We start from the raw sequence: 22,150 nt of genomic DNA on the forward strand, positions 1-22,150 counted from the left end.
AGGACCTCTTCCCTGTCAAGAAGCCCAGGGGAAATCAATCATCTGGGCCCCCATCTGGCGCTCCTGTACTCTTCAGTGGGACAGGTGTTTCCTGGTTGAGCTGAAGGTAAGCCAAGTGGATTCAGGTTCTGAGTGGCCTTGTAACCAGACCCAGCTCATCTGTGAAAAGCAGGCCATGTGACTAAGGTGACGCAATTTCAAGTGGATGTCACAAGTGACTCATCAGAGGTTTGCTTTGGGGCCTACTGATATTTTTCTTCTGGGCGAGGGTGTCTTATTTCCTTTGCATTTTTGGATAACAGCCCTCCTGACCATTTCCAACTTTTCAGAGTTTCAAAGCCCTCACGTGGAGCGCGTTTTCATACAGGAATCTAGTCACAGGAAGGGGGTTTGGGGAATGAAGAGATTGATTTTTAAAACGGAGAGAGGCCTTAGCCAGGGAAATTTGAGCTAAAAGAACTTTTCCTACCTCACGCCTCAGAGTGACAGCGCTCCTCAGGCAGAGGACTACATTTCCCGGCGGGCGCTGCGCATCTCACAATCACCAGCTGGCGGGTTCAGGGCTCGTCTCCTCCTCCCAGCTAGCCAATAGGAACGCCCGGCTTGGGTCTCAGCTCGACAAGGAGCACGCGGGAACGGGGACACTAAAACTACATTTCCCGATGCGCAAGTGCTCGTATACTGGCCAATCAGCGCTATGCATTTCGAGGCCCGGGGAGGAGCCGGCCTGGTCAGCCACCCCCATTGGCTAGGCGACGCTTAGTAGAGCCGGAACCCGGGAGCGAGCGAAACGCAATGACATTTCCTCTTTAAATAACCGGAGCCGGGGCCCCTTGGAGAAATGGCCGCGTCGGCAGGTGGGTGGCGTGCTGCGGCCGCCGCGGTGCTGAGGAGGGAAGCAGGAGCGCGGCTGCCGGCCCCGACCCGGGGAGGCGGCCGTAAGGCGGGAGGGAAGGATGGAGAGGCGGCAGGCGCGGGGGCGAAGATGAATGGGGAGGAGGGCGGTGGGCGGCGCGCCCGCAGAGACTGGGTACCGGCCGCCCGCGAGGCGGTTGAGGGGCGCCCTGGCGTTCGCCCTCGGGAGGCTCTCGCTCCGCGCTCGGCCCCGAGCCGAGTCTCCGCCGCCGCCGGTTCGGCTGGCTCGCCTCACACCCTCCCTCCGCGAGCGCGGCGGTCCGGGCTCGCCGGGCTCCCAAGGAGCGCACCGGCCTGGGAACTCGTTCTTCTCGCTGGGCTCTCGTCTCCCAGAGCCCACACTGGCGGTCCTGTGCCTAGACTCGGGATTTTGTGTAAAGGGTGGGGGCTAAAAACAAACGTCGCAGCAACTGGCTTCGAACTCCTTGTGTTTGTGCGAATATTTTCTCCTAGATTTAAGTAAGTCTTCCCCAACAACGAATGGAATTCCGTCTTCAGATACAACCAACGAAGCCATGGACCCCTTCCATGCTTGCAGTATTCTTAAGCAACTCAAAACAATGTACGATGAAGGACAGTTGACAGACATTGTAGTGGAAGTGGATCACGGGAAAACATTTTCCTGCCACAGAAACGTTCTTGCTGCAATCAGCCCCTACTTCAGGTATGACGACGGTAGAGGTTGTATTACCATACATACTAGCCTCCCTTTCATCGCCAGTATTACCCACTTGGTTTTTATACTAACTTGGGACAAATAAAGGCAAGCAATACGTTTGTTTTCTCAGAGTAGGTAACAGGCCTTGTCTTATTAATGAGCCCTTGTTTTGAACTGTGGGGTTTAAGATAGTTGGATTTTAAGTTAGTGGACGTCTGTATGACGTGTTCCCCAATTTGGAAGACGCCTGCCACACGTGAACATATAATTCTTTAAAATTAAAGCATTCAGTAACTCAGCTAAACTAAAACATGTCAAGTGCACAGGCAGCTCACATGTGGCTGGTGCCTGCCATATTGGGCATACTGTGTTTTAGTCTTTGGAAGTTTTATAATTTATTTTTAAAAATTCACTTTTTTAGTATGTATAACTGTTTTTAGTTTAAAACATAGAAACGTGTTCCTTTACCAGTAAATCAGGATTTAGTAGATTGTTTTAATGCCATGGAGTTTTCTAAAAAGTAGTGGGATAAGTGAAATGAAAAAGTTTATGTCTTCATTTCCAGGGTTCCCAAAAGTATTGCTTTTTTCACTTTCATAAAATACTGAAAAGTGAACATTGTAAGCTTGGGTCTGAAAACTAAGTTCTTATTCTAAAAACAGGTGATTGGAAAAGGTACCTTTCTACCTGAGCATAAATGTTTTGTTTCAGGTATTTCTCGTAAAAGCCCTTCAGTATTCAGAAGTGGTTGATGAATGACAGGAAGAACGTCTTGTCAGCCACACTCCTGCTTTATCTTCTGAGGTGCTTATAGGGCACATCCCACTATGATGTTGCATTTATTAGTTTCTTGTTCCTCTTTCTCAGAATGCTGGGTTGAATATAGTTAGTCGGTATGATACTTTAAACCATTTTCACTTGTCTTGGGTAGGCCTTTGAACTACTAAGTATTTTCACAGATAGAAAGCCAGAAAGGAAAGGGGGAAAAAAAAAGATGAAACATAGAGAATACAAGTTTGGCCTGGCAGTGGAAACCACTGTTGCTCATCATGTATGTGTTTGATATATGTCCCAGTTACTCCTCACCAAACTCTGAATGAAGCTTACTTCATTTGTACTGTCTCCTATAATATCTTAATATTATCTTATATGAAATACATATATGCATATCCCATTCATGTGAAAAAAGATTCAGTGAGTGTGATCTAAGTCATTCAAATGGCAGAGCTAGATTTTGGTATAAAACTAGATTTCCTACTGTGTGACACGTAAAGAACAAAAGTGGGTCTTCATTAGTTCCTTTTCTAATAAAAACTATTATCTTTGAGTAATAGGATCTTCAAAGGAAAAATTTCTCTAGATAGTACCATATAAATGTCATGTATAATTAAAATTATATTTGAGTGCCTACACAAAAGTATGGTTACCATAGATTTTAGTTTCAAAGAAGTTTAAAAAAAATATGCCTGGAAGTGTTTCTGAACATACTATTCACATAAAGATGCTGCTAGAAAACTAAAAACCTAAATTGTTTTCTACACACAAGTTTCTTGAGCCTCCTGATATGGGAATCTCAGAAATCATACTTAATCGTTAGCCCTGCATCTCAGGTGAAAGAATTAGAACAGCTGGAAATGTGACATGGCTGCTTCCTGATTTAATGATTTGTCAAAATTAATGATTATGAAAAATGTTCTACTTGGGATTTTGTGGGAGTAAGTACTCACAATGTATTTAGAGTACATGAAGAACCTTTTAGGGAATTCACCAAGGTGCTGGGCCATTCCTGAGTGTTAGCATAGCCTGCTCAAGGCAAGAGGGGCTTCCATGAAGATGGGATATGTGATGTTGTTCTCGTCTACCTAATGAAGGGCTGGACTTTTCTTTTTAATTGGTAGGTGAATCATTTAGCACCTGACCTAAAAACCAGCCCAAATAGTAGAAATAATCTGATATGTACTCATCAAAGCCTGTGGTAATACTAAACTTAAAGCTTACATTATTGAAGCAAAAAGATAAGTAATCAGCATACCAAGTTGAACCCTTGTACTCTCCAGGTTTCTCATACTCCATTTTGAAATGTGTATTGAAGGCTGGAGAGATGACTCAGTGGTTAAGAGCACTAACTGCTCTTGCAGAAGATCCACATTTAGTTAGCAACACCCATATCAAGGCACTCACCACCGTAGCTTCAGCTCCAGGAGATCCAGTGCCCTCTTGTAAACTTGCAGGCATCTGCACTCCCATGTGTGCATACATACACATAAGTCAAAAGAATGAAATCTCAAAGTTCCTGTGTATTTGATAGGGACTGCAAAGGTGTCTGCCCATTTTCCCACTTGGAATACTTTGACAAAATATAACAAAGCAAGTTCAAAGTGTCTGGCTCTCAGTTACTTTTATCTCCAATACCACAGCCATTTCTTCAACAAATTCTATTAAGGCCCCAACATGGTTTTTCAAAAAGAATGGAAGCATACACATGGGGATTTTTGGAAGAATTAAAAATATTTAAGAGTTTCCTAGAATGGTTGGTTCTAGTACTGCATGCCTTTAATTCCAGCACTTGGGGAGTCATAGGAGGATCTCTGAGTTCAAGGCCAGCCTAGGCTACATAATGAGTTCCAGACTAACTAACCAAGGCTATGTAAAAAGACCTTGTCTCAACAACAACAAAAAGTTCTTTAGAATGAAACCTTACAGAAAGGAAATGATGTTTACAAATGAGTCCCACTAAGAAGTCCAAGTGTTTTATCTGCTTACTGTTTTTGGAAAGAAGTTTTTGTAAATATACTCAATTAAAGGAAGTAAAAAAACAGACTATATTGATTGATGCAACATATTACAATTTGGCCAGACTGTTCTCAGACTTACTGTTAGGATGCTATGATTTATGGTCATCCCCTTGCCTGGGATCATTTACCACTCCAATTCACCCACCTTAGAAGCTTAGCCCTAAGGTTGTAAGTTGGGGAAATTAAAAATAATCTCCATAGAATCAGCAATGTATTAAATATTAAATTCTTTATAGAAAAAGGCATTATATTAACCCTGTCATAATTTCTTGTATGGATATAAAATAGGTAAAAAACTTTAACTTTAAAATGAGATGTATCTATTTTAAGGGTTTTCAAATGTCCAAGAATAACTAAAGTGGTCTTTAAAAAGATTTCAGTTTTAAAAGGCATAGGTGAAAAATTAAGTATCTTTGAAGAATGCTGTTCTCTTTCTGAGATGAAAATTTACTTTGTGCTTACAAGTCTCCTTGTAATTTTCACTGGGCCATCAAAGATTTTATTTGACTTACTGTGCTTAGGGTTAATTTTGCTATCCTTATGATATCTTGAACTTTTTCTTGGACGTGACAATTTAAGTTCATTATCTGTAAGGCAATTTGACAAGGCACTTAGATATGTGCTCCAAGGACAATCCGATCTGAAATATGCCACTATGATTTGCTTTCTTACCAATATTCTCCTTTTTCCATAGTTAGCATGTGAGACCAGAATCCTGACCCTCTCCCTTTCTTAGGTCTTATGTGGACTCTGGTGAGACTAAGAAACCCAATCAGCCCCAGATCTGATTAAAAAGAGATGCCCATAAGAGTCTTATTCATTTTATGTGCAGCAGAGGGATTTTTACAATAAAGTGAAGTCCACACAAATAATTGGAGTGTAATATATTTTTATCTTAGACAAAGAACAATACATTTGTCAGGGTGAGAGTCTACTGGATTAGGGCAATAAATTCTGGGGATGTTACTTAGGGATGTATGGGGGGTGAGGGAGTTGTAGAAGCACTTAAAAGATACAGTGACTTCAGAGTTTTTTTGTTGAGGCTCACTTCAGCCACAATTACCCAATTACTCTGATAATGGTTGTTGTCCAGCCTTGGTCTGTGAAGGACTACCATCCTGACCTTCCTCAAAGAGTCTCCATAGCTTTCTACCTAAAGAGTGGCAGGCCACATGGCCTTTAGATTCCCCACCTGATTTCAGTTTGAAGCAATCTACTAGTGTACCATATTTTTAGATTGTATGCTTGTAATTCCATTGGCACAAGGTGGAATGGCCCTGAGAACAGAACTTTCAGGATTAACTAGATTTAAGTCCTGTGCTAGTTCGTCCCTGTTCAGAACATGAGGAATGTATTCATTTTGCTTCTGAAAGGCTTATCTGTGCAATAACTTTATACTTCTAAGAACTTGTCATTTGTGGTACATATAAAATATTGACTGCTTTTTCTTCCTTAGATCCATGTTCACTAGCGGCCTTACAGAAAGTACTCAGAAAGAAGTTCGAATCATTGGTGTTGAAGCCGAATCAATGGATTTAGTATTGAATTATGCCTATACCTCTAGAGTTATTCTGACAGAGGCCAATGTTCAAGCCTTGTTCACTACAGCTAGCATCTTCCAAATTCCTTCCATACAAGACCAGTGTGCTAAGTATATGATTAGTCATTTGGATCCACAGAATTCTATTGGGGTCTTTATCTTTGCTGATCATTATGGCCATCAGGAACTCGGAGATCGATCAAAAGAATATATCCGTAAAAAGTTTCTGTGTGTCACCAAAGAACAAGAGTTTCTTCAGCTGACGAAAGACCAACTCATAAGCATACTAGATAGTGATGATTTAAATGTAGACCGGGAAGAACATGTTTATGAAAGCATTGTAAGGTGGTTTGAACACGAGCAGGATGAAAGAGAAGTACACCTTCCAGAAATTTTTGCCAAATGTATACGTTTTCCTTTGATGGAAGATACATTTATTGAGAAAATTCCACCTCAGTTTGCACAGGCCATAGCCAAAAGCTATGGGGAAAAAGGACTATCCAACACCAATGGCTGTACGCAGAGACTCGGAATGACTGCTTCTGAAATGATCATATGTTTTGATGCTGCACACAAACACTCAGGAAAGAAGCAAACAGTGCCTTGTCTAGATATAGTCACAGGAAGAGTGTTTAAACTATGCAAACCACCAAATGACCTAAGAGAAGTTGGGATTCTGGTATCGCCAGACAATGACATTTACATTGCAGGAGGGTACAGGCCAAGCAGCAGTGAGGTCTCCATCGACCATAAGGCAGAGAATGATTTTTGGATGTATGACCATTCCACCAATAGATGGCTAGCCAAGCCATCCTTGCTTCGAGCCAGAATAGGCTGCAAACTAGTGTATTGCTGTGGTAAAATGTATGCAATTGGAGGGCGTGTGTATGAAGGTGATGGCAGAAACTCCCTGAAGTCCGTGGAGTGCTATGACAGCAGAGAGAACTGTTGGATGACTGTTTGTGCCATGCCAGTTGCAATGGAGTTCCATAATGCTGTAGAGCACAAAGAGAAGATCTATGTCTTACAGGGTAGGTGGCAGTGATTCTTCATGAAAGGGTGGGATACTTAATCATAGTAAAGCAGAGAGCATTTCCTAGTAGTTCATATTTCTGATTTTCCAGCCATAAACTGCTAGAACATTCTCTCTGAGAAAATCAAGATAAAAAAGTTTAAAAATTGTAAATATTTTTAAGTTGCTGAAACAGTCCTCTGTTTTTGTGTTATGTTCGGATATCATGTAAAGTATTTTTAAAAAGATAATAGTCTATTATTGCTATTTTGGAACATCTTTTAAAGTCTCAACAATAAACAAAGGTTAATCATACTTGGGTATTTTTGTTTTTGTTTCTTTTTTATATATATGGATATTTTGCCTGAATGTATGTCTGGGTACCACATACCTGCTTGGTAAATACAGAGGCCAGAAAAGGGATACCCTGAAACTAGAGTTAAAAATGGTGGTGCTGCTTTGTGGATGCTGGGAATCGAACTGGAGTCTTCTAAAAGAGCAGTTAGTGCTCTTAGCCACTGAACCACTTTCCAGCCCCGATAAAAGGTTTCAGTAGTTATGAAACTTTTAATTACAAAGGCTTGAAATTATGTTCTTTAGCTCTTTTTTAAAAATGATATGTACATGAATATGCAGGTGTGAAGTCCAGACATTAACTTTGAATGTCTTTTTCTATTGCTTTCCACCTTGTTTTTGAGTCATAATTGCATTGAAACTGGAGCTTACCAATTTTTCTCAATGTCTGTCCATCAAGTCACTCAGGAACCTGACTTTCCCTCTTCCCTCACTGTTGGGGTTACATGTGTGTATCACTTTGCCCTGCTTCTTTGTGAAGCCTGGGAATCTGAACTTAGATCCTTATGATTGTTTGCACACACTTCTCACACTGAGCTATATCCTCAGCCCCTTACTTTTTGTTTAATGTAGTTGCTAGAATTTTGAATGCAGAGTAGATAATTCTGTATCCTTATTCATTTTCCTTGTTTCTTAATGGGTTGTAGTTAAATGACTAAAACAGGAACAATGTAGGTTTCATGAAGATATGATCATTTTTAAGCCCTATCCCATTTTTTAAAAATTTTTTTTTGCTCTAATCTTTTGATTTAAAAATTTTTGAGATGCTTAGACATGCTTGCTGTGCATTGCTTATTAATTCTGCAGGATTAACTAAGGAGTAGTACTGTCTGGTGCTGTATAGTTAAATGAAAACATGGCTTATCTTTGCAAAATACAAGAGTAGGTGAGTAATTCATCCAAGACGATTATATCATCAATTGTGATTAAGTATACTCCTCTCTATATATCTCCATCATTTTCCCTTTCTCTTTCTCTGTATGTTACTGGCAAAATAGTTCATAGAGATAATTTTAAGGCTCCTCAATGGAATGTGTGGATTTTATATTAATGCAAATACTGTAGCAAGACAGCAATGAGTTAATAGGCTATCTGGACCAAAATAGTTTTTAACCAGACTTTGTATTTTATATAAAAAGAATCTGAGGCTCTGAGTCTTTTGAATTGCTTAACATTGGTTTTAGTTTATTAAAGAGGAGTTGAGCTTTTTGCTTTTTTTTTTTTTAATCAGCTTTTCTTTATAAGAAATTTGTAGAGAATTAGGACATGTAAAAATGTCTTAACTTCCATTTTCTTTGTCAAGAATACTGTAATATGTTAGCAAATAAGAAGTAATATGTAAACAAAAGTTGGAACTTAAATAAAATTGGAGTTGAAACATCACTGTTGTTAAGTAGGCAATTTAAGTTATAAATGAGAATATCCCTAATTTAGAATAGTTTAAAGGGAAGCTGTACTTAAAATCCAGTATTCATTACTAACCTGAAGGAAGCTTTCTTACATATATAACTTGACAAAAACTGTTGAAGGTTACAGGTTGAGTATTCCCAAATGTAAAGAGTCAAAAGTATTTTGAAATCTGTGACTTTTTGAGGACTGTTGTGGAAAATTCCATACCTGACCTTATGTAACAGATCACAATCTAAACATAGGCAATGAAGATACTGTTGTAATTGTGTTTTGACTTGGAGTAGTTCCCTAACACAACACGTTATGTGTATGCAGATACTCTAAAATCTAAAATTTATATAGAATCAAGCACTTCAGATAAAGAATGCTTAACCTGTTCTACCTGTAACTGCTAAAGTTTAAATTTAGTCTCCCTATAAACTTGATATTGTTTTACAAAGACATACAATGGTCCCATTAAGCAGGGCATAGCTGCATGTTTATGTAATCCCAGCATCCCAGCTCTGAAGGATGAGGTAGAAGGGAGGATCTTTTTTTTTTTTTTTTTTTTTTTTTTTTAAGAACACATTTTATTGACAATAGATTTTTTTTTAAAAAATACAACATATTCTCATATTCTTTCCCCCCTTTTTTAAATTTAATTTTTTTCATTTTACATACCAACCCCAGTTCCCCCTCCCTCCCCTTCTCCTATCTCCTATCACTCTTTAGGGGAGGGTAAGCCATCCTTGGGCAGTCAACAAAGTCTAGTGTACTAAGTTGAAGCAGGACCAAGCCCCTCCCCCATATCAAGGTCGAGCAAGGTATCTTAAGACCAGCCTGAGCTCACGCTAGAGACCTTATTTCAAAACAACAACAAAAAAACCAAACAAGCAATGCATCATTAGCAAGATCTTGTAAATCTTCATTATTTTAATTCTTACATGTTCCTATTGGCAGTCTTACTCACCACACCCTTTTATTACCAGTTTAGTCAGTTCCATAAATTGTTGAAATTTATCTTTATAACAACTTCGTGCAAACACATCAGTGACTGACAAACACAAATCTAAACAATTCCATGTGCTATTTTCTAACCAGGTAACACACACATGTCATGGATTTTTATGGTTAAGTTGTATATGTGCATGTTGCCTGCCTTATTCCTCCCAGGTCATACATACCAACATAGGTTGACTATAATATTAATGTTACTCTGTATATTTTAGGAGTCATATACTCTGTATATATTTAGGAAAATGTATGCTCTTTAATCTTCAGAGGTTGAAATTAAAGATAAACGAAACATGAAAATTCACGTATTTGTTTCTTTCTTTTAGGAGAATTTTTCCTCTTCTATGAGCCTCAAAGAGACTACTGGGGATTTTTAACTCCGATGACTGTGCCTAGAACCCAGGGCTTGGCCGCTGTGTACAAAGATTCCATCTACTACATAGCTGGGACCTGTGGGAATCATCAGCGAGTGTTTACTGTGGAAGCCTATGACATAGAGCTGAATAAATGGACTCGTAAGAAGGACTTCCCTTGTGATCAATCTATAAATCCATACCTTAAGCTAGTACTTTTCCAGAATAAACTCCATTTATTTGTTCGAGCAACTCAAGTGACTGTTGAAGAGCATATTTTCAGAACCAGCAGGAAAAATTCTCTTTACCAGTATGATGATGTTGCTGACCAGTGGATGAAAGTATACGAGACCCCAGATCGGCTGTGGGACCTTGGCCGCCATTTTGAGTGTGCTGTGGCTAAACTGTATCCTCAGTGTCTTCAGAAAGTGCTCTAATAAGTAGAGGCCTCAGCACATTACTGGCATCGCATACTAAGGAACCTTGCTTGGAAAATGCTGTCAACACTGAAGAAAGCTGAGAGTTTTGTATACAGAAATGGGTGCTTGTAAAGGTTGTGGTGTGGGGAGGGATTGCTTTTACCTTCATGATATTTTCATTTCAGTAAGGAAAGGTAACAAAGTGCAATTATCAGCATTTTTCCACCCCTAGCATAAAAGTATCATTCTAGAACTTTGATAAATAGTCCCTGAGAAACCAGGTGAATCAAGACAACTATGCACTCTTAAAAAGCAGTTTGAGTATTCCTGGGTAGAGACATCCAAACTAGTTCATGTGACTTTTTATTTTAAATACGGGTAACAGTATGAGGCAATATCATTTATTTAGCTGTGATCTCTCTTAACACAGAGAAGCACTAACTTAGATCCTCATTCTTACTATTTATATGTATTTACATATCTATTTTTGTGTACTGTTTTCAAGTATATGAGATTTAATGTGCTCTGTCAAACTGAAGAAAACGCAGTCTCAGAAAGAAATTTTAGTCAGATTGTTTCATATTCTTGTGTAACTTTAAGTTCAAACTTTGAAGTGGCAGTTTCTGTCTATAACTTTTCCAAGTGCTATCACTGTCTCACTTTTTAAAATCTCAGAAAGGGCTCAGATTTGCAGGTGACTGGTGCTCGTATAAGTTAATTCATGTGTATAAGTTAATTCATGTTTAGGTAGATCGATTTAAATGGTTTGACTCTGTTTATCAGATTAACATGCTAGTTCCATGGCCATGGCACTTTACCTTGTGACTCCACAAGGTCTGCTGTTTGTACTGGATTCAGTTTTACAATTCCAAGTTTGCACTAACATGGGCTGTTTGTTGCCCAACCTCTTTATCCATCTTCTACTTGTCCAGCTGTTGTTGGTACTGTGACAGTTAACTTATAATGTGAAGTTTTACACCTACTTTTACAATTCTGTTTTCTAGAAATAGTCTTGCAATGATCTGATAATTCAGTGGCTTTTAAGGTTCATATTGCAGTTACAACCTCTGTTTTTTGCATTTAGTGGTAGTGAATATTTTTCTGTTATAACACTTATTCTAGCTGAAGGCGATGTAGAAGGAAGGATAAGTGAGTGAATCAGTTAGTTAGGAATACTAACATGAAGAACAAACCAAGTCCTTTTGTGCCTAAAGCAGGCATTTGGATTGTACTCATTACTATGCTTACTATAACATACACATAAGGCCAGAGTCTGTCCTCAGTCAGAACAGGTTGATTCTCTCGAAGAAAATTGGCATGAATTGTACTGGGGGGGGGGGGGGAGTCTTACACAAATTGTAAGGTGATACTGTGAAACACATTGTAAACATTGCCTGTTCCATCACATACCTCCTTTTTCAGAAACTTTGTAGACTGCTTCTCAAAGGCCCTACAGGTAGAGATGGTTCTGTGAAGCAGGAACTCAAGTGCACAGCATTCATAGAATGAGCATGTTCATGTCCTACACAAAGAGATGTGTAGTTCTTCTAATCTCTTCCTTAACTTTGTCAACCAATATTTTTTTTAACCTCTCTATTTTTTGTGTTTTCTTTTGTTTCATTATGTTTTAGGGTTATTTCTGTGAATTTTTTGAATTGTAGTTTTGCATTGCTAGTGAGGGAAAAATAATTTTTTCAAGAGATATCCATGTAATTTATTTTTGAAAGCTTTGTTGAGTATAAGATTTCCTGCCACTTTGACAATCTCTGTATTTAGAAAAATAGATGTATTACTTGAAAACAAGACATAGAACATTGAGTTAGCAATTTATGTATTCCATATGATATGTAAAAGAACAACACACTGTGGCTAATACTACACTAGGTTTATTCTGTTGATCTGTACAACAATTGGTCTTTTTGTTATTACAGTGTACATTGAGGGTATCATCTTAGTGTGTCAAAGCCAAGGTTTAGAATTTGCTATGAGGGTAGAGTATATATTGAATTTTGTATGAAGAACTATTTGTTTACATTACATAGCTGGGATATTTTGCCACTTTCAATGATTTCAGAAAAGGTCCTAGGAAATATTAGTGACATATGTGGGTTTATATGTAGATACTTAAGGTACATTTTCATAGTACTGAGAATATTAGTAAAAGGCACAATGGCTACTACAGGATTAAAAGATCTAACAAATGCCAATTCCACTTTATGTTTCTGCATTTGAAGAATGTATGTAGCACTTTTCCTATGTAGTTTTATACAATGAAAACTGGGCTAGGTGTAACTATAGGAAAGAAATTATTTATGTCTGTCTTTGTTGTTATCCTACAAAGTTGATGTATAAGTGTCAGATTGGTTTCATTGGTGCATGAGGAAAAGTGGAAACAGAATCCCATGTAAAGGAGTTTAAAATGGCATTCAACATTCAGTGCTCAGGTATGTAGTAAGTACTGTAGTCCCATGGGGCAAATGTGTAGATATTTTTAAACATTTTGCCGTAATTGCACAATTTTTTGCATTTTTACCTGATGTCATTGTTTCTTGTAATAAAACCTTTTCTGATTGAAAACTGCCAGTGTTGTAAACTGACCTGAAGAAAATTTGGAAAAATTAAAATTTGACAAGCATCATAAATTTATGTCATGGTAAAATGAAATAATATTTTAACCTGTTAATCTGACTTGTGGCATAAAATCCACTAGTTATTACGAATAACTTAGTCTAATTGTTTTAGCCTAAAATGTCCTCAATGCATCTCTAGCATACACTTCATATCCCAGTTGCTTCCTTTGGAGCATTCTATACTCTTTAACACTTTGACCATGTTACCCTGGTCTAAGCCTGTCCTGCTTATGTGCAGTTGCCACTGCAAAGGATTAACACCCCTGATTCCTTGTGATTGTTTTCTCCACACAGTTGTCTGAGTGGTTCTGAAGTTAGGGTTGTATCCCTTTTCTGTTCAGATCCAATGGCATGCCAACTCCCTATTGGGACTGAGGTCCTTACTAATATTATCTACAACCCAGTACTATCTCTTGAACCACATTGTAATTCCTTGAGCCTACTGGATTCCAGCCACATTAACCATGCTCTTCCTTAGACATGTCAAGTATCTCCAGCATCAAGGCCTTTGCCCTTGCCAAGTCATCCACCAGAGAAGGCCTTATTATTCAACCTATATTAAAATACCACTTTCCTGGTTAAAATTTGGGACTAAATGGCTGCAGGACTGAGAGGGACAGAAAGTTAAGTCTACAAGTGGCAACCATATGTTTGGCAAGAATTTCCACGTGAAACCTGACAAAAGCTTAAAAAGTATTCAGAACTCCCAGAAACTGAGCAGTACCAGGCTTCACAGTCTCATGCAGGCCATGGTGCGCAGATGCTGTAGCAGTCAGATTCCTTGCTGCGGTACACAGAGACTGTCTCCAAGCCGCACTGCTTGCTATATGGCAGATTTAGCTTTTACTCGTACAGACAAAAAAGGCTTATAGGCAGTGTGCTACAAGCTGGTTGATGGCAAAACAGACCAGAATCGGATACAGTTCAATGAATGTAGACGTCCTTATAACCAATAACTTAGTTCTCTAGGACCAAATTGAAATCATATGATACAATTTAAAGTCATCAGTCATGAAGTTTTTTAACTAAAGTTATGGTGTCAGCAGTGAAATTATATTAATACGAAGCTTTTTCTATTGCCTGGTGTGTTAGGGAAATAAGAGGTTTAACCCACCCTTATCCTTCCTATTCCAAAAATGTAAAGCTGTGATTTGACATTCAGAGTACCACAATAAATATTAACATGTGGAAATTCTATAATGTTAACTATTTTATGGGCTTTGTTATGAACACAAATTTCAGGGTCTTCGGTGATTATGAGCAAATCACCTTTCTGAGATTCTTTTTCCCATGTGTAAAATAGGCTAATAAAATCCACTTTAGGAGGTTTTTGTGGGAAATGGGCATTTAAACATTTCTCACAGTGTCTCCTCTACAGTGAGCATTCAGATGTTTTGTTTTCTTGTTCATAACAGTGTTCTCTTTTAGATACATGCATAGCTAGGTCTATCTGTAATAGCAAATACAAAATGTATGCTGATGAGAGCTCTAACAGTTTGGGCTCTGGTTGCACCCATAAGCCAGGCATGAAAACAATTTTCACAGTTCTACAGTCACACAGTTCTCACTTTCATTTCTGGACTGTGCATTTCGAAAGGATTTAAATTAAACAGATGGTATTTAAAGCAATTTTATACAAGGTTTGTAACTGCTGTCTTTAAAATAAAAATAAGACAGTTTTGCTTGTCCATTTTTAGGTACTGAAGGGGCCTGCGCTCCCGGCTTATTTTACCCAAGTATGTAAGCAGGTCCAGGCACCTTCATATCAGATCTTCTTGGGGTAGAAAGTAGGGAGAGAAAGCAAGCTCTACAGTTTTTGCCATTCTGGAAACCATACTTGCACACACTTGGAATGCATTCTACCACTGATCTCTACTTCAGCCCTTTCTGGTGTTTGTTTGTTTATTTATTTATTTTTAAGAGCACACATCCCACCATGTAGACTTGGCCCTGACCTAATTGAGCCCCACCTCAGAATGCCACTGTACTGGGGTTAGGATTCCAACATAAGAGTTAGGGTGGGTGACAGGGACACACACATCTAGACCATACCATTACTTGATGAAGTTCAGGTCACTGTTTAGTTCTTGAAACATGCCTGCACAGTTCCTTAATACTGAAAGGAGAAGTGATAGTGCCTTACAGCTGTGCTTAGAGTACAACCAAAGACTGTTGAGCCTTTGCGAGAGAAGCTGTTCAGCCCAGTGTGGTAGTTTTCTGTCATCAGTGAGAACCAGGTATGACAGAAACCTCACTGCTCCTATGCTCGAGGTTAGCAATGAAGCTTTCCATAGAGCCAGTTTCAGTTGAGTTTGACTGAATGAGTTGCATCAAAGACACAGTGTAATCAGAAAGTAACAGACTTCCTAAAATTTCTTAAGAAATGCAGTTAAAAGGGTGGAGGGTAGCAGTTGAAGATAATAAAGTGCACGCTAAAGAACTGAACCTTTAAGAGCAGAAGTGACAAAGGGTAGACATCAAAGTGAATGGAATAGATGCGTAGGTGAGGGTGACAGTAAGTTAGAGCGTAGGCACTCTACCTGGTAGAGAGACGGAGATGTGGCGGTGCAGGGAAATTGTGCTAAAAAAGAATTGGGGCTGAGAATCCAGCTCAATGGGAGATGACTTGCCTTGCTTGTGCAAGATTGTGGGTTCAGTCCTTTGCACCACAAGAAAGAATATTTGAAATGGAAAAATAGAAGTGTAAGAGTATGGTGCTTTGAAAGAAAATGGCTCCCTAAGGGAGCAGCATTACTAGGAGTCGTGGCCCTGTAGAAGTAGGTTGCTGGAGGAAGTGTGCCACTGTTGGGGTGGGCTTTGAAGTTTCTTTTTGCTCAAGCTTCACTTAGTGTGACACTCGGAATACTTCCTGTTGCCTTTGAGTCAACATGTAGCAGCTCCTTCACTAGCAACTTGTCTGCCTACAAGCTGCCCATGCTCCCTGCCTCCTGAAACTGAAAGCCACCCCAATAGAAAGTTTTCCTAAAGGATGGCCATGATGTCTCTTCACATCAATAGAGCCCCTGACTATGACAAAGAACATTCACACTTTTCCAATAAAGATGGAAAATGAAAGTGTTCATGCAGAAAAAAATTTAGCCTATCTCATTTCTACAACATTCCCAGTTCAGGATTCTCCAGTACCTCTGATTCCTTACGAAGTGAAAACTGTAGGAAACATGTAAATACAGTACTGATAAAAGATAGACCCCTTAGGACAGCAGTATAAGAATAGAGTAAATCCTGATCCAGGGAGATACACTTTCTGGGGCCTCATATTTCTGGGTGAGAATGCAAATGGTAACAATACTTGTAGCATTTTGATAATTTGGCCCCAAACCAAATCAAGTTCCCACCCTTGACCTGAAACATCTGGTTTGTGATAAGTCTTCCAATATCCACAATCTTCTAAAGCATGTACTGTGTGTGGTGATAGCAGGAGTGACTGGTAGAAGAATGGATTAGAGTATGCATTCATTAAAGTCAGGGAGGACGCAGGGTTCTTGTAGGATTTGTGTGTCAAAGAGGCTAGGGAGACAGGACCTATCTCCCAGGACCCAGCTCCCTTGAGTAGGGAGTTTCGTGGGTCTCAGTTTATGCAGTATGTGGCATGGGATTGGCCAACAGTTTATAAAAGTATATTTTGCCCCCATCTGTAAAAGGTGAGACACCAAATAGAATTTATATTTAAGTATAAATGTGAAATATAATAAGATGTGTGCAAACATAAGGACCCGAGTTCAAATTCCCAGCACCCATGTAAAAAGCCCGGTGTGGCAACACACATGATTGTAATCTTAACACTGAGGAGGCAGAGAGAGGAGGATCCCTCGAACTCCCCAGCTGGTCAGCCAGCCTAGCCTAAGTGGTAAAACCCTGCATTCAGTGAGATACTCTGCCTCAAAAAATAAGACGGAGTGTGATTCAGGAAGACACCCATCATTGACCTCTGTCCTACATATACACAGGTGCACAGGTACAAGTGGGTATACACACAGGATGAAAAGAATGCAACAGTTTCTAAAAGATGAGCTACAAACTTTTTCCTTAGCCCTACATTTCAGTTCTAAAGAATACAACAGTATTTATACTTCGTTATACAAGTCTGATTCGCTGTTCAGCATGATAAATTCTATATTTATTAATCACATGTATGATAGTACCTTACCAGGTGAAAACTATTTTACCAGTTAGGAGACACTGGCCAACATCTTATTCTGGCAAGGCACTTTCTACTTGCTAAAATTCTTCAGTGTGTATTGTCATCTTGGACCCTGCTAATGGTCCTGGAGCCATCTGTCATACTGTGTTTGAGAAAACACACACAAGGAAGAAGAATTGCTAAACTCACAGGATCAAACTGTAACCAAAAGCTGACATGTTAGCTCCCTTACAGTGAGTAGGGACACAGGAAGATGGCCTGAATGGGCATATTCAACACCAGATGCTGGGAGTGTGAGAGGCCTGGGCAACTGGCCAGAAAGCCAGTGTGGAATGCAAAGTGAGTGAGCTCAAGTTTGGAAGAGCTAAGTTTCCAGTGACAGGGCACATAACTACATACGGAGTGCTGTGCTGCAGCCAGGGTGGGAACAGGACACCAAAGAAAGGTGATATAATTCCGTGGAAAGGCTACCATAAATGCCCTTCCCGGAGAGTGAGATCAACAACTAACTTCTCCATGGAGCCCTCAACTAATACCTGTTGGAAATAGGAGCAAACACCCATACATAAACACTGAGTCGAACTAGAACCCAGATGCAGATGGAGAGGACAAGACCAGGCGGCAGAAACACATACAGACAGCTTACCTGAACAAGGAGGAGCTAACGGGCCACTAGACTGATAGATGGGAAGCCAGCATAGAACTGACTCAGGCTCCCCTGAATATGGGTCTCAGCCAGAAGGACTGAGCAGTCTAAGGGACCTCAGACAGTGGAGCCAGGTTCTATCCCTGGTGCACAAAAGGACCTTGTGAACACATCCCCCATGGAGGGATAACTGCCTTAATCTAGAGACAGGAGAGAAGCCCTAGTCCCTACTTCACATGACCTGTCACATCTACATGAACCCAACTGGATGGCATTCCCCTACATATGGAATTGGGGTGGGGGGATGGGAGGGGAGGGTGGTTAGGGTGCATGTGAGAGGGCAGAGAGGGTAAAAGGGAGGGAAGGAGGGAGGGAAGGAGGGAGGGAGGGAGGGAGAGAGGAAGGGAGAGAGAACTGGGATCGACATGTAAAATAATAACTAACTAAATAAATAAAGGTGATATAGATCAGGGGACAATGTGGATCTGGCACTCAAACACTGGTCAGCAAGCCAGGCACTAAGGAGAGAGCAAAAGAGAGTTAGAGAGAGAAGGGGGGAGGGAAGGAAGGAGGGAGGGAGAGGGGGAAAGGAGGGGGGAGACAGAGGGAGACAGAAACAGACACACACACACACACACACACACACACACAGAGAGAGAGAGAGAGAGAGAGAGAGAGAGAGAGAGAGAGAGAGAGAGAGAGAGAGAGACCCAGCACCAGTCAAATCTGGGAGGCCCAAGAGAGGTCACAGGAAAAGGAAGACAGCCTTTCAAAGTTCCCGAGAACAGGCATGGTGGGAGACAACTGGGAACACAGCACAGAGAGGGAAAAGGCTGCGTGTCAAGAAGAAAAGGAGCAACTTAATGATAGTGAATCCCGAGACTCCTGATACGCCTCCTTCGTGAAATCCTCGCTGTTAAGTGGTGGTCTTAAAGTCTGACAACAATTGTTTCTTTATAGAATGGCCACATTTTCAGTGCAGAGTGTGGCATTCTCCTCACACAGCACACTGATCCTCCTCTGCCTGGCCTGAAAGCCCCCTGAGGGCCTGGCCTGGTCCCTGCTGAGCACAGATCAGGCTGCTCCTGAAGTCAACAGGAGTACCCCAGCTCCACCAAGTTCCTCTTCTAGACTGCACAGGATTCTGTGTCCTTTGTAGGACCGACTTCATGTTCCCTATTGTTTCAAAGATACATTTTCAGGCCCAGGAGCCATCAGCTAGCATTCCTTTGGGGGGGGGGTTGGCATTTCAAATCCGGAAGAGTTGTGAAATCAATTAGTTGCAGATAAAGATGGACAGATGGGATGGCTCGGGCGGCTGGTTCTTCCCCCAACATGTGCTCTTTCCAGGGTGGGATCATAGTGACTGAGCTTCACTGGGCTGTTTGACCATGTGTTAGGAAGAGTATTGTCTTTTGTTTGGGACCACAAGCACTGGGGTGGAGTATACCCTCTCCTGACTAAGAAGGAGCCTTTGGGTAGATGTGGAATATTTTGTTGGTGTTGGGTTTTCATGGACCTTTTCTAAAGGCTTATTAAACATCTCTGGAAAAATTAGATTTCAGTTGCATTCAAATAATGATCTATTTACTCCGATTCTATTTTATCATGTTTTATTTGTGGAGGAAAAGTACAAAGAAAAATAAAATAGAGATGGGAGAAAGGGGAAAGGACCTGAAGGGAGTTAAACCTACTAGGTCAAATGGACATTTCACTAATAACTGGAGATCAGGGGTTTCTTGATAGGTGATATTCAGAATATTGATTTCTTCCTATATTTCTGAGTTATAATATTAACATTTTGCAATCACTTTGTGCTAGACTCAGGTTACATAGACTCTCAGACAGGCTCCCACATGTTGTCCAAAACATTTCTTCCCTCCCCCTTTATCTCATAGCGTTAGTATATATTAAAGCCACCAAGTCATGTTTTAAGATTTTTTTTTTTAAAAGTGTATTTGACTTTTATTTCTGTGCCTGTTCCTGTGAAGTTATAGTAGTTGTGAGCTCCTGCCCTTTGGGTACTGAGAACTGAACTTCCATCTGCTGTGAAAGTAGCCAGCTGAACCTATCTACAGCTCCCTTGTCCCCTATCACCCCGAGCTATGACTGATAAGCTGCATGTCATTCTGGCTTACTAAGCTTTGCAGATGACCTCTCTGTCTTTTGTGAAAGCTTTTGAAATATTTTCCTTTTCCATGGGTTGTGAAATCTCATAAAATATGCCTAATTGTGTGGCTGTTCTCATCAAACACATTGGCAGTTTAGGGAGTTTTTCTGTGTCGTTTATTAGGTATTTTTGCTCTGTTCTTAGCTTGCTTTCTTCTGAAATTCCTAATTCCCACTAGTCAGATATAATATGTGCATCTGTTCTTAGGGCTTGTTCTCATTCTCTCCCTCCTTCTCTCTTCCTCTCATTCTCTCTCTCCCTCTGTCTTCCTCTCACCTCTCACCTCTCCTTCTGGAATATTTTCATTGTCAACTCCAGTCTTGCGTGTGTGTGTGTGTGTGTGTGTGTGTGTGTGTGTGTGTGTATGCTGGGAATAGACCCTAGAGCCTTGGGTTTAGTAAGCAAGTTCTCTGCCACAGAGCCACACCCCAGCTCCTCGTTTAAATCTTATTTTGCTTAACTGTCAGTGCTCATGGTCCTAGTCCTTCACTCTTAGATAGTTGAGTATTTCCCTATTGTCTTCTATTATTTACTGTATGACTGGTGCCCATTTCATTCTTAGTTCTTTGAGAATGAGAAATTATTGCCTCTAAAATATACAGGTTTTTAATTTTATTAAAAAATTAAACACAACAAGGACAGCCTTGGGGTGGGGTTATGGGACAGGTACTAGGCTCTCATGAGTTCAGCATGAACCAAAAAATCATAGCATCACTGTAGTAATATGCTTTTACCACCCACAGGTATGGGCTTTCCTTGGAGAGTCACCAGGGAAAGCAAAGCTCCAGAGGGTCATCTAGGGGTCTGGCTGTCTTCTGACTGTAGTAGAGCTCAGCTGTTTGGGGCAATACACTAAAGAAAAGAAAGAAAAGAAAGCTCTAGTAAAGACTTGCTAGCTGCCATCTTTTTTTTTTTATTTAATTTTATATAACAAAGTCCAATTAAATGAAAACAAACATTTATACACAATATTTGGGAATTTGGGCGTCGTTCTTTCCAAACTACTTCCTGCTGGTAAGGGGCCCTGTCTTGGGGGATTCGAAGAAGATTCAGATATCCTAGCTGTAGTCTGTAGAGCTGTTTTGTCCAGCTGTTTGGAATGTAGGATCAGCTTGTACTCTGTTTCAGGCGGTCTGGTGTGATCAAACCACATTAGTCTGTAAGGAATCCACATCTTTTCATTTTCTGTGGAAACAAAAATAGAAATACTTTTCCCCAGTAACTTGTTCTTCAACTTAAATTTTGGAGTCAAAGCGTTTTTTTTTTTTTTTTTTAATTTATTATTTTACATGTCGATCCCAGTTCCCTCTCCCTCCCTCCCTCCCTCCCCTCCAGCCCTCCCTCCCTCCTTCCCTCCCTTTTGCCCTCTCTGCCCTCTCCCATGCACTCTAAACACCCTCCCCTCCCAACCCCCCACCACAATACCATATGTAGGGGAATGCCATCCAGTTGGGGTCATGTAGATCTGACAGGTCATGTGAAGTAGGGACTAGGGCTTCTCTCCTATCTCTAGAATAAGGCAGTTATCCCTCCATGGGGGGATATGTTCGCAAAGTCCTTTTGTGCACCAGGGATACATCCTGGCTCCACTGTCTGAGGTCTCTTAGACTGCTCAGACCTTCTGGCTGAGACCCATATTCAGGGGGGTCCGAGTCAGTCCCCTGCTGGCTTCCCAGCTATCAGTCTAGTGGCCCTTAGCTCCTCCTTGTTCAGGTAAGCTGTCTCTATGTACTTCTACCGCATGGTCTTGTCCTCTCCATCTGCTTCTGGGTTCTAGTTCGGCTCAGTGTTTATGTATGGGTGTTTGCTCCTGTTTTCAACAGGCATTAGTTGAGGGCTCCATGGAGAAGTTAGTTGTTGATCTCACTCTCCGGGAAGGGCATTTATGATAGCCTTTCCACGGAAGCTCAAAATGTTAGTTGGGAGCAGTCTTGTAGTTCCCTCGACCTTTCTTTGTGTTCAACTTTATCTTCAAACCAATATTGGCTCCCTCTTTTATGTTCTCTCTCTCTGTCTCTCTCTCTCTCTCTCTCTCTCTTTCCTATTTTCCATTCCTAACCAGGCTCAATCCTCCTGGTCGCACATGCCTTCCT

General features: G+C 40.5%; 1 protein-coding gene across 2 annotated transcripts; it reads left to right on the forward strand.

Annotated features, from left to right (window-relative positions):
- Window positions 1-700: 700 nt before the first annotated feature.
- On the forward strand, window positions 701-11,735 carry Kbtbd8 (kelch repeat and BTB domain containing 8). Of its 2 annotated transcripts, none has more exons than XM_051203321.1 (4): window positions 701-857; window positions 1,369-1,579; window positions 5,825-6,939; window positions 10,004-11,733. In XM_051203321.1, the coding sequence occupies exons 1-4, from the start codon at window positions 842-844 to the stop codon at window positions 10,465-10,467; spliced, it is 1,806 nt and encodes a 601-aa protein (XP_051059278.1). In that variant the 5' UTR covers window positions 701-841; the 3' UTR covers window positions 10,468-11,733. The 2 variants fall into 2 exon arrangements, with proteins under 2 accessions (XP_051059278.1, XP_051059277.1); XM_051203320.1 differs by having other exon boundaries at window positions 827-938; window positions 10,004-11,735.
- Window positions 11,736-22,150: the final 10,415 nt, after the last annotated feature.

Source organism: Phodopus roborovskii, unplaced genomic scaffold, assembly GCF_943737965.1.
Source record: "Phodopus roborovskii unplaced genomic scaffold, PHOROB, whole genome shotgun sequence".
Lineage (NCBI taxonomy): Eukaryota > Metazoa > Chordata > Mammalia > Rodentia > Cricetidae > Phodopus > Phodopus roborovskii.